The following is a 12,492-nucleotide window of genomic DNA, read 5'->3' as shown; positions in this document are numbered from 1 at the left end:
GCAGCAGCCCGGGAAGGGTCCAGCTCTCTGTCTAAGTCCCCTCACCCTGAGGTCCTAGGTCCAGGCCACCAGGCTGCACACAGACACACTCCAGCTGCACCTCCCATCCTCACGGGCACACACCACCCTGCCCCGCCAGGAATCACCGGGACACAGGCCCAGCGAGGCGGGACTTGGGTGAAGCCCCAGAGAGAAGCTCTGGTCGGTCACCCCGCAGGCCCAGCACTCCCTGCTGCCCTCCAGGCCTGTGGGCCACGTGGAAGGACACCGAGGCCCCCTCTCCTGCCGCCCACGCCCCGCCTGCTGGCGGAGGGAACAGACACCAGAGAACACGGCGCCGGTGCGGCCTTCGAAGCCGCGAGCATGTCTATTTCGGTCCCGGCGCCCTAACACGTCCCCCAGCCTGACACCCAGAAAACTCTGCTCTTCACCAGCCCGTCTGCAAGCGCCTCTCCACCCGCCACCCCTGGGGGCGCACGCGACAGGCCTCAGATGTAGCCAGGAGCTACCAGACGGGCAGTCACATCCATCATCCAGACCAGAGCCCAGCCCAGGGCTCGTCTCCACCCGGGGGCACAGCCCAACCCGACTTGGGGGTCAGCAGTCTCGAGGGCCCCTCACAACGGTCAGGAACCCAGCCCAGGGTGCACGGGGCCAGAGCAGGGGAGCAGGGGAGCCGGGCAGAGTGGCACCGCGCCTGGCGCTCTTCTCAGAGGCAGAAGCAAGGGGCCACTCAGGCTTTGGGCAGCCCGGCCTCACCCCATGCCCTCGGCCAACACAGGACACGCCTGGCCCTAGAGGGTGCTGTGGACAAAACCAAGCGCCCTTGGCACACCTACCGTCCAGAGCCCACCTGCCCCTCTGAGGGGACCCAGCCTCAGCCAGCCACCTCCCAGGAGGGGGAGGGGCGCACCAAGCTGGGGCTGCAGCCTGCGTGTGTGCACGAGCCCAGCGGCACATGAAGAGCCCAGGCCCTGAGTGGGGGGCAGTGTGAAGGGAGGCGGCGCCCCCCCAGCAGCCTGCCCAGCCCACGTGCAGACCCTGGCACCCCTCAGCTCCGCCAGGCCCAGCCCAGGAAGTCACTTAACCCTCCCCTGGCCCTGCTCCCTGAGGGCACACCGGGCGCCTGCCCCGACTCTGGACAAGAACCCGAGCAGCCTCAGGGCCAGCTGGCACCAGGCGCAGGCCCTGTCCTGCCCGACACTGGGCTGGAGGCCTGGAGGCCCACTGCAGCCTCCAGCAGCCCCGTCCGTGGCACACGCTGCCTCAGCAGGTGTCCGCGGCGCACGGGCCCTCGGGAGTCCAGCAGGGCAGGTGCAGGCCCAGTTCTGGGGCATCTGCATCCCCTCTGCAGCAGGGACCCCCAGGCAGGCCTGGGACCTTAGCCACAGGTGTCCTCTGCAAAGTACCGCCCACCTCTGGCAGCGTGCGGCTCCCTGCTCTGGGCGACGGTGCCTGGTGTGTGCCCTGAGAGCCTCGCCACGCTGAGCTGCAGCAACCCGACCGTGGGTCTGGGTCCTCACCCTCCCCAAGATCCTGGGAAGCCCCTGAGAGCCGCCTGGGGGCCATGTGTGTGTCCCGGCCCAGCACAGGGCTTAGGGTGGGCTCCCCGCAGATCCCAGGAGGCAGCAATGGGCGCAGCCAAGCACTCCTGGGTCCTGCTGCACCCGCCCTCTGTCACGTGCCCCAGTTCCTCAGGGGCCACATGGGGCACTTTCTCTCTCTGTGATCCAGTCCCTGGGCTGGATCAGATTCGGTTCTTCCTCTCCAGCCAAGGACTCAGCAGAGCTACCTTGGCCAGTGGGGGTCTGGTCCCAACACCCTCTGAGCCTTCCTGGACTAGCACCTGCTGGGGGGACCAGACTCGGAAAGTGCACAGGGGCTGTGGCCGCAGGCAGGGCAGCGCTGGGCTGGAGCTGAAGCCTGTCCGTGTCTCCCAGCCCACTGATGCTGGCTGGGCAGGGGCCTCAGTTTAACTTCTGTAGTGTTGCTGTTTGGCTTCCCAGAAACAAACAGCGTACTAAACAAACGCCATGAGCCTCTTCGGTAGAGCAGCTGTAGCTTGGGGGTCAGAGCCACAGAGCACCCAGCCCAGAGCCTGACCAAGAGTCCCTGGTCAGAGCCAAAACAGGCGCCCTCCCAGCTGTTTTGTCCCCCAGGCAGGGCAGTACAGTGCTGGGGACAGAGCTGGTCATCGCATCTTCAGACCCGAGAAAACCAGGAGCCCCAGAAAGGCCCAAAGATGGGGCCTGGCGGCGCAGAGCCCACACCAGCGCCAGGCAAGAGTTTGGCCCCAACCCCTACCCCTCAGCAGGTGTAGACCTGGTGGCAGAGGCAGCCAGCAGCCTCACCTCCCAGCCAAAGGGCCACGTGACAGTCAGTTCTCCCCAGCGCCGGGGCACTGGCTAAGAGCGAAACAGACAAAGTTGATTTTGCCTAGCAGGGGCTTCCCTGCCGCCCCCCACCAATGCATAGGCCCTGCACCCTCACAGCTGCTGTCCACGCAGGGCGTGCTCTAGAAGCTTCCACGCAGCCCCTCAATGTGCTCTGTTACATTTGGCACGTTTCTGTCACTTGCAGCCTCAGAATCCTGACTGGTGTCGTGGGACGCTGGGCAAGCACCAAGAACCATGGACCAAGGACATGGTCCAAAAGACATGATGTTTAAAAGCAGGTGACAAATTCTAGTCTTAGGTGGCACCCCTCCCCAGGTACAAGCGCGTGGACAGACTCCAGCTAGAGGGACTTTTTTTCCTGTCTCCACACTCTTTCCTATTTTCCAAGTGTTCCACGAATGTGTCTTACTTTCATAAACAAGAAGAGAGGCGATAAATGCTGTTTTTAACCAAAGTGAATTTCCTCCTGATGGTGGAGATGGTGCCAACGGAGCCAGCCTCACTCACAGGCACACGCTGACCCTGCTTGAGTCACAGCATTACACCAGGGTGCTGTGGTCTCTGCTAGGAGACTACTGGCTCCTGTGGGTCCTGCCTAAGTGGCCTTCCAGGCTAGCCTCACACAACCCCGGGCACAGACCACTCACCAGCTCTGAAGCAGCATGTTCAGATCAGAGGGACTCCCTTATTTTGGGCTGAGGGCCAGGCTTCTCTCTGCCTCAGGGCCTTTGCACAGGCAGTTCCCACCACCTAGAACGCTCTTCCCCAAGGTCTCTGCACAACCACCTAGGTCTTATCTTTAGGGTCTCGATGGGAACATCCAAGCACTCAGGGCTTTAATGGGAAACGGGCCCCACACACTGGGCCGATGTGGAAGGTGAGCTGGTGTGCCCACTGCATGCCAAGCTCCAGGCAGGTCCTCGCCTTCTGGTCGTTCACAGGCTGGCTCACCGCCTCCATGGCAGGCAAAGTAGCGCCTCCTACAAGAAGCCTTCCCTGACTGTTGGACTTCCACAGGCCTAGTCCTGCCTGACCTGATCACAGCACCACCATACCAGGCTGCACTGTTCTCCGGCTCACAGCTTCCAGTCTCCCCTTAACTGGTGGAGACAGTGAGTGACAACGAGAGGGACTGAGGGCGGAGAGTGCGTGTGACCTCTGCCTCCGGACACCAGGGGTGTGGGAGGCTTGGGAGGGGGGAGTCGGAAAGGGCTGGTAGGAGTTAAGGGGGCAGATCCCCACCAGGTGAAGCCCAGAGAGGTGGATGGACCCACCCAAGGTCACACAGGTGGGAAGCTACAGAACTCGAGCCCAGGCTGGGCACCCCGCAGCCAGGCACCCGCAGCCGGTCTGCAGAGAGGGCTCTGAGACTCTCCCCCCACCCCCCGCCTGCAGCCATGACAGCCCTGACCTTCACCATGGAGGACAGATTGGCCTCAAGCCACATCAGGTCACAGGCTGTGCAACCACCAGGGAGTCTCCTGCCTCCTCTGGGCCTGCGACCCCTCCCCTGTAAGACGAACGTCCCGCCCATCAGCTGCCCCAGGTTTGGGGAGCTCCTGGCATGCTGGCAATAGCCCAGTCCCAGGGGAGCCGGACCGGCAGCCAAGCAGGCAGGTGCGGGGGTGGGGCGGCACCGAGCAGACCCCAGAAGCCGCCTGCCCCTTCCAGCACCTGCCAGCCCGCAGATCCCATCAGGCCCCACAGGACGCGCAGCAGCACCCTCCTGCAGTCTGTCCATTCAGCAAACAGCACGAGCCCCCAGGAGACAGAAGTCACGGCCAGGGAGCCCCTCCTCTCCAGGGTGGGGTCCTCAGGAATACGGAGCCAAGAGAAATCACAAGCCTTTAGGATGCAAAACCCGATCCTTGCTCTTGCAGAGGCTCCAAGCCCCTAGCCTAGGGCCAGCCAGGGCTCTGAGAGGCCGCAGAACAGCCTCAATCAGCACCTAACCCCCCAGTCACATCCCCTGCAGGGGGCCAGCCGTTGGGGACTCAGGAAGCCCCTGTCCCCCAAGGCTGACTCTGGCTCCTAGCAGGGGCAGGGGCAAGGGGCCTGAAGCAGGATTCCGGCCCTACCACCCACTCGCTATGTGATTCTCAGCCAATCTCCTCTTTAAGCCTCAGTTTGCTAATCTGTACAATGGAGACGACTGTCCTCATCTTCCAGATTTGTGTGAGAAAAGGCTAGCGATAGCCCCAAACAGGGTCTGGCCCACGGGGTTCCCAGTGGGTTTCACCGGGCTCCCAGCAGTGGATGGTGTGGGCAGGAAACAGCGAAGGTCAACAGCTGGTCTCCCCAGGCCATACCACCCCTCTACTCCGGCGTCAGGCCCCCCCTTTCCCCGGGGCGGCCTGAAAAGCAGAAGCCCCTCCCCAGCTGGCCCAGCCCACATGTGGGGAGAAGACTGCCAGGCCCCTGCAGCCCAGGTGGGTGCCAGACACAGACAGGCTCCCAGGCCAAGAGGGGTGCCCCAAGTCAGGAGGATACGGGGCCCACCACCCACCATCGGGATGAGGGCGGCCATCCCCCCACAGCTAGGAATGCTCCCCCAGGGGAGGCAGGAAGAGGCCCTAGGCCAGGGCCCACGCCAAATCATCGCCCACCCACCCAGAAAGGGAGCTCTTTAGGCTGCACACCCAACACAGAGCAGGAGCACGGGGCCCTCACTTCCCTACCAGCCCTGCGAAGAAGGTGCACCAGCCCAGATTCAGGAATGAGACAGTGAAGGCTCAGAGAGGTCAAGTGCTTGCCCAAAAGCACCAGCACAGGAGGGCAGGAGCAGGGCGACTCCCAGGTCCTCCCAGGTCCGGCTAGCGCCACAGCCCTGAGCCAGCAGCGAGGTGGCGGGGGACGGAGCCAGGCTGCTTTCCACACCGTGAATTATTCAGCAGCTAATTCTGCTCAGCGGGGAGAGGAGGAGAGAGTGAGTCAGAACCTCCCCCGCGGCGGAAACCAGGGCCCTCTCAGGAGCAAAGGGCCCTGCGGGAGGCCGGGCTGAGCGCAGAGGGGCCTGGAGGCCGCAGGCATCGGCCCCTCGCTCACTTCCCACCGCATGTCCGGGCGCCTCGGAGGGCAGGAGGGATGGCAGTCAGTTCAACCGTGGTGGGCAGCATGGGCAGGTGGCAGCCCACGGGCCAGCAGGAAAGCTCCACGTGGGTCACAGACACCCCGGGTACCCCTGGAGCTTCAGAACTGACAAGTGGCAGAGAACTTGCTAAAGTGAGGTACATTGTCCTGCTCTGTGGAAGCAGGGCCCCGGGGACAGGTGTGGCAGAGCCGCCCCAGGTGAAGTTCCTGGGGTGCACGGAGGAGTGGTGTTGCCCTCACACTGGTCAGCCCCCCAGGGCTGGGCTTCTAGAACACGGGTGTCCAGTTTTATAAGAATCCTGCTGTCCCTGGGTGTGCATGGGCCAATCCCTAGCCCCCTTTCTAGTCTGCTTAGAGACAGATGAGCAGGGCTGGGGGACCGGGCACCATGTGAGCACTGAGGCTGGGGCGGCAGGCTCCCCTGCAGAGCTGGGGTGCTTCCGGTTCTCCACCTCTGGACAAGGGAGACCAAAGAGGAAAGAGCTCTGAACTGGAGAGGGGTGACACAGTCCACGGATACCAGACTCCCAGGCCATCTTACGAGCAAAGTCGTTCCCACCCCACCCTGGGGCTCTGCATTCATCACCAAAGAGGAACTCAGAGGCGTTCTGGGTGACCAGGCACCCCAGTCACTGGGTGTGTGGAATCCGGATCCCCAGGCAGGAAGGAAATGTCCACAGCCAGGTCCCCTGCCCTGCACTCAAACAGCAGTGGCTCAGTGGCAGGGGTGGCGCTTGGGCTTGGCATGACCCCAGACCTAGGGCTCCACTGGTACAGCCTGGTTACTCGGGGAGAGGGCTGTGAAGGGTCCGTGCCACTCCCCAGCTCTGCCCAGGCGCAGCCCCTTTTCCAGCTTTCCAGACTGAGGCCAATCCGGCGTCCCTGTGGCCAGGCCTCCCTCCCTCAGGGCTACAGGCAGCCAGGTCTCTGGGCAGGCACTGTGTGTACATCCCACAGCTTGGCCGCCCAGCACGGGGTCATTACCAGCCAGGGAGGGCTGGCACCTACCCAGACCACTCACCCACCAAACGCTTGGCAGTGAGTGGGATTCCCCAGCTGGGGGTGAGGGGTAAGGAATCCCCACCTGGCTTCACCCAATGTTCTCAGGCATTGGCTGTGGTCTCAGGGCCCTGGGTCCTCTGGGTAGGGAGCTCTGCCTGGCAACACCCCCAGGCCATCCCTGGTCAGGAGCCTTAGCAGGCACTGACAGCTGGCAGAGGGGTCTTCGTGGAGGGCAAGGAGGTGGCTCCTCCCAACCCCAGAAAGGAGGCTCTTAGTGGCTCCAGAAGAGAAGGCTAGAATCTGCAGGGCTGTGGACCCTCTATGGGGAATTGGGCCGGGGGGGCGGGTGGTCCTTAGACTCTCAAGCAGGGGAGACCTGTGACCCAGGAGGAGGCTCTCCAGAAGAACGGGTGCTGTGACCCACGAGAAGGAGTGGGCCATAATCCTCCATGGAGGGTGGGGAGCCTTTAGACCCTCAAGGAGGAGGGGACCATGACCCTCAGGGAGGAAGGCTCAGGACCCACGGAGGAGGAGGAGGCCGTGACCGTCGGTGGGGGATAGGGAGTCTTTAGACCTTGAAGAAAGAAGGGGCCGTGACCCTGGGAAGGGGGATCGTGACCCGCAGGGAGGGGGGCCGTGACCCTCGTAATGGAGGGGCCGTGACCCGAGATCTGACCCCCGACCCAGGGGGCCCGCGTCACCTGCTGGTAGTCGGTGTCCTCGGGCCGGAACTGGCTGCTGGTGGTCTCCCAGTGCAGGTCAAAGTGGGGCAGCCGGTGCAGGAGGCTCACCCACCAGGGCGCCGCGTAGCTGACCCCGGCCATGGCGGGCCGGCGGCTGGAGCGCGCGGCCGCCGCGGGGCTCCCTGGCTGGCCTGGGGCGCAGGGATCAGGGGCCCGCCGACCCCGGCCTGGCCTCCCGCATCGCCCGCGCGCTCCTGGGTCCGGCCCGGCCCGGCTCGGCCCGGCTCGGCCCGGCTCGGCTGCACTCGGCTCCGGTCGGCCGCCCGCGCCCGCCGCCTCTTTGTTCGCCGCCGCTGCCGCCGCCGCCGCCGCCTCCGCGCGCCCCCGCCCACCGCCCGCCGCCCGGCCCCCGCGCCGCCATTGGCCTGTCGCCCGCCGGCCCCGCCTCCCGCACCCCCCGCCCGGGCGCCCCGCCCCTCCCTGCTCCCGCCCCGCCATTGGCACGCTGGACGAGGCTCCGCCCACTAGGGCCCCTGCCCCAGGCCGAGGGGCGCCTGGCGGGGAAGGTGCTGAGGACCCGCAATCCCGGCAACGGGCTCTCCGTCCGCTGCACGTGGAGCTGCGCTTCACCCGGGCGCTCGCTCGTTGGTTGGACCTTTGCACGTTCACTGAGCTTCTGCAGGGACTGCCTGGAGGGGCTGGGCTGGCTCCTCAGCAAGCAGCCGTGGCTCACACGCAGACTGCGGCGCCGGGCAAGGGACCCAGTGGCCTGTCTGTAAAATACGGATGATTTGGAGGCAAAGCCTGGCTTGGTGACCTAGAGCTGTGTGATCTTGGGCAAGTCACTTAACCTCTCTGTGCATCAATATCCTCGTCTGTAAATAGGGAATACAATGACTGTAAAATGCTCAGAGCATCAGAGTGTGACCCAGTCCCAGTAAGTGGCCGGTGTGAGGGGTGGGCATAAACTCACTTCCCTTTGGGGAAGGTTGGGTCTTTTATCAAGACCTAGAAGAAAGACAGTGCCCTGTCCTGGCATCCTTGAGCCTAGAAATTCAGGCAGCTGCCAGGGAGGGCTGAATATGGACCTGGAAGCCACACAGCCACACTTCCTAATGGGGCATCTTCATGTGTGTGACTGAGATGGGGACCCCATGAATAGACAGAGGAGGCTGGAAACGCTCTAGGTGCTTGGCCCAGCACACCCCTCTCTGTGTACCCCAGGGGCAATGGGTGCATCCTCTTGGCTCTGGCTCGTCACCACCTGGGGGCATCATTTCTGGACCTCCTGCATTCTGAGAAACAGGTCTCCACACCCGGGACTCTGCCGTCTGCCATGCTTGGGCTCGACCAGCTCTGTGGCTGGGCTGGGTTCCTGCAGGCAAGGACAGCTCTGGGCAGTGGCTTCCCAAGAGGCCCGTCTGTCTGCTCACCTGACTGCCCTGACTTGCCCGTTTTCCTGTGATAAGTCTGGGAAGCCCCAGTGGGCCTCCTGCAGACAGGCAAGCACGGGACAGGTGGGGAAAGAGGCCTTTGCAAGGCTATGGTTTCCACTCTGCGATGAGTCACAGACACCACCCGGCTGGGGACTAACAGCCCTGAGCTCCTTTCCACGTTCCAAGAAGCTTCACAAAATTGTGCGTTTTCCTCTGGTAGGGCCAGAAAACCAGACCCAAACATTATATGAAATGGTAACTTGGGTGTACGGGGTTGAATTATGTCCCCACATAAAATATGTACAAGTCCCAACTCTTGGTGCCTGTGACTGCGATCTTATTTCGAAATAGGGTCATCGCAGGTGTGATCAAGGTACGATGAAGTCATAGGAGATTATGGAGGGCCCTAATCCAATGACGGCGTCCTTACAAGAGAGAAATTTGAACATGCGTTGCAGAGATACAGAGACACGAAGAAAACACCATATGAAGGCAGAGGCAGAGATGGGAGTGATGTGTCAAGAAGCCAAGGAACCCCAAGGATTGCCACCAGGAGCTGGGAAAGAGGCCTGGAGCAGACCCTCCCTCACAGCCTCAGAAGGAACCAACACTGCTGACACCTTGATCTCAGACTTCAGCCTCCAGAATTGAGAGACAAGACGCTTCGGTTGATAAAGCTGCCCAGTGTGTGGTCCTGTTATAGCAGCCACAGGAAACTCATACATCAGGCTGTTCAGAGCTTCCGGTTGGCAGGCATTCTGTGTCTCTGACTGCACAAAATGGCAAAGGAGCTTGTCACTGATTAATATTTGCAACGTGTTTGGTGGGTGAGACATTTTCCCACAGGGATCCATGGAGAAAGAATGATAAAGGAGGTCCAGGGTGGAGAAAAGGAGGGACCCACAACATGCAGTTCTGGAAAAGCACCGCCAAAGCCTCTACTGGTGGAGCCTGAGCCTGAAACCTACTGCTGCTTGAGGTCCAGTGTTGGTGAGAAAATCCCCGTGGAACTGAAAAGCCCCTGGAGAATTGTGCTTTCCTGTGGGTCAATAGGACCCAGGGGCCCTGGGGTCTGACGCTTGCAGCGGTGCGATCTCTGCATCTTTACTCCTGTCCTTGATCTGCACAACAGGGTTCCTGCGGCCAGGCACCCGGAGGATTAGAGAATGCCAGGTGGCAGGGGTGGGGCACAAGGAAGGCCTGCCGCCACCCCACGCCCCCCTCCTTTTGCCTGGCACTCACTGGCTGGAGCTGCAGTGGTTCTTCCTGCCTGTCCTGGGTCCCCTGCAGCTGGAAACTGACTTTAGCCCCACTCTACAGATGGGGCAGCCGAAGCCCGGGTCCCACTGTTGCTCAGGGGGTACAAGAATCACCACCCAGTCAGGGAACCAGGATTCAGCCTCATGCCGTTGCCCGCAGACTACATGACCTGAAATAGGGCTCCAGTGGCTGGAGAAGTCGGAGAGGACTTGGTCTGCAGTGCTGGCCACTGACCAGCACGCCAAGGGACATGCCTTCAATGACCTTGCAGTGTGACTCGGGGAGGCGGCCGATGGAGAAACGGCTAATCTTCCCCCAGCTAAGGAAGCAGCCCAGGCAGCGATAAGGAGCCACAGCCTCCCATCGCCTCCACCATGGGGACCCAGAGCCGGGGAGCCCAGAAGGCCCAGCAGGGCCAGGCCTGCGTGGGCAGGAAGGCCCAGCTGAGTCACCCTCAGTGCCCACACCCACGCTCTCCTCCGGCCTCAGCCAGGTTCCCACATCACAGAGCGGGTGATGAGGGTGTTTTCGAGGCTCAGAAGTGAAGAAACTTGCCCCCAATGGACACATTCAAGCAGCAGGCAGATGGGCCTTGGTTTCCTTTATTTGAAATGGGACTAAAAATAGTCCCACCTCCTGGGGAGGTCATGAGGTCCAGGCCATGTGCGGAAAGCCAGGCCGTATGCCCAGCTCCCGGGATGCTCCATCTTTGGACACTGTTCTTTTCTTGCTCTCACCCAGGTCTTCTCAGCTCCAAAGCCCAGGTCTTTTCCTTTCTTTTCTTTTTAAATTAACTGTCTCCTACTCCAAGTCACAGGGCCTCTGAGCCCCAGCCTTTTCATGGCTAAAATGGGTAGAGTCCTGCTTAGCTCATAGCAACGCGAGCATTATGTAAACTGACATGACACCGCAGCACTTTTCACAACAGCCAGAAGGTGCGAACACCCCAAGTGTCCATCAGCTGGTGAACGGATCGACAGAATGCAGCACCGTCACTCGGTGGAATACTATTCAGCCATAGAGAGCACTGAAGCACCAACGCCTGGTACAACATGGATGGACCTTGAAAACACAACACTCAGTGAAAGGAGCCAGACACGAAACCCCACAAACTGTATGATCCATTGAAATATCCAGAGTAGGCAGACCCATAGAGAAAGGAAATGGATTAGTTGTTGCCAGGGGCTGGGAGAGGGGAAAGGGGAGGGGCTGCTTAATGGGTGAGGGGTTTCTTTTCTGGGGGATGAAAAGTTTTGGAAGTACGTAGTGAAGGTTGTACCACGTTGTGAACAAAGTTAATGCCACCGAATTGTCCACGTTGAAATGGTTATGCACATTTTGTCACAGGTACAAACGATTACACGTGCAAGGGCCTCATTCAGTATCTCCCTGACCACCTTCCTTCTTCTTTCTTCCCTCCCTCCCCTCCCCTCCCTCCCCTCCCTCCCTCCCCTCTCCTCCCTCCCCTCCCTCCCCTCTCCTCCCTCCCCTCCCCTCCCCTCCCCTCCTTCCCCTCCCCTCCTCCCTTCCCTCCCCTCCCCTCCCCTTCCTCCCCTCCCCTCCTCCCTTCCCTCCCTCCCCTCCCCTCCCCTCCTCCCTTCCCTCCCTCCCTCCCCTCCCCTCCTCCCTTCCCTCCCTCCCCTCCCCTCCCCTCCTCCCTTCCCTCCCTCCCCTCCCCTCCCCTCCCCTCCCCCCTTCCCTCCCTCCCTCCCCTCCCTCCTTTCCCTCCCTCCCCTCCCTCCTGTGAAGTAGAGTCTGTGAGCGAAGGACAGGGATGAAAAAGTCTGCAAGGAGTGAGCACTGAGGACTGAGCTGCTTGGAAGCATCTGGTAGAAGCATCTGGAACAAAGGAGGAGGCAAGCCAGGCCAGGACCTCCCCAGGGTCTGTTCTCCAGGCCAGGAAGGTGGCTGGGTTGAGGCTCTTGAATGGTTTGTCCCAAGACCTGTAGGCGCTGGGAGAAAGGCCAGGCAGGGGATGGGTGCCAGCCCGTGGGTCGGAAGCCAGAACAATGGAATCCCCTGCGTTTGGACCCTGGCCAGCGAGATTCATATTTTCCATGGAGACAGAGCTCGTGAGAACCGGCAGGGAGAAGGCAGAGCCGGATGCCGGCTTTCCCCAGCTCCCGCTGAGACGCACAGCCAGCCTAGCGCCCGGTCCCCACAGACACCTGGCCACAGGAAAGCCACAGGAGTGCTGCTTTCAAGCTGGCCGTGGTGGAACTGCCCCATGGCTCTGGAGGCTGGGAGAGATGCCAGCCAGTGTGGTCCCTGAGCAGGCCATGGGAGCCAGCCTAACAGACCCAGCCAGAATGGCGTGCACACCTCTGGCTTGCCTAGCATCACCTATCCAGCTGCCTCGCTTATCCAGAGAGCGCCCCCCAACCCTGGGAACCAGGAAATCAGTAGGGATGGCCTCTGGCCTGCCAAGGATGCTGTGCTGAGTACCAGCACGCACCCGTGGTCTCTCTCAGAGCCTCCTTACCCTTACTTCACACTCAGTACTAACAAGGCTGGTCCCTGCATCCCAAGCCCAAGGCAGATCCAAAGCAGCGCCCCAGAGGAGGTAGCCCCAAAGTTACATGAAGGGAGACTGGCACCGGATGAAAAGGAGTCGCAGAGACACCC

General features: G+C 61.8%; 1 protein-coding gene across 3 annotated transcripts in view; it reads right to left on the bottom strand.

The window, feature by feature from the left end:
- The window catches only part of TTYH3 (tweety family member 3), a 29,006-nt gene extending 21,503 nt beyond the window's left edge, over positions 1-7,503 (bottom strand). For 2 of the 3 annotated variants that reach the window (XM_060120118.1, XM_060120120.1), the window contains exon 1: positions 7,190-7,502. In XM_060120118.1, coding sequence (XP_059976101.1) covers positions 7,190-7,312 — 123 coding nt within the window. In that variant the 5' untranslated portion in view covers positions 7,313-7,502. Of the gene's footprint in view, positions 1-7,189 lie in introns of all 3 variants that reach the window. The other variant, XM_060120119.1, reaches the window with a different exon arrangement.
- Between the last annotated feature and the right edge of the window lie 4,989 nt (positions 7,504-12,492).

Source organism: Mesoplodon densirostris, chromosome 16, assembly GCF_025265405.1.
Source record: "Mesoplodon densirostris isolate mMesDen1 chromosome 16, mMesDen1 primary haplotype, whole genome shotgun sequence".
In the NCBI taxonomy this organism is placed as follows: domain Eukaryota; kingdom Metazoa; phylum Chordata; class Mammalia; order Artiodactyla; family Ziphiidae; genus Mesoplodon; species Mesoplodon densirostris.
This window is presented reverse-complemented; position numbering and strand designations above follow the sequence as displayed.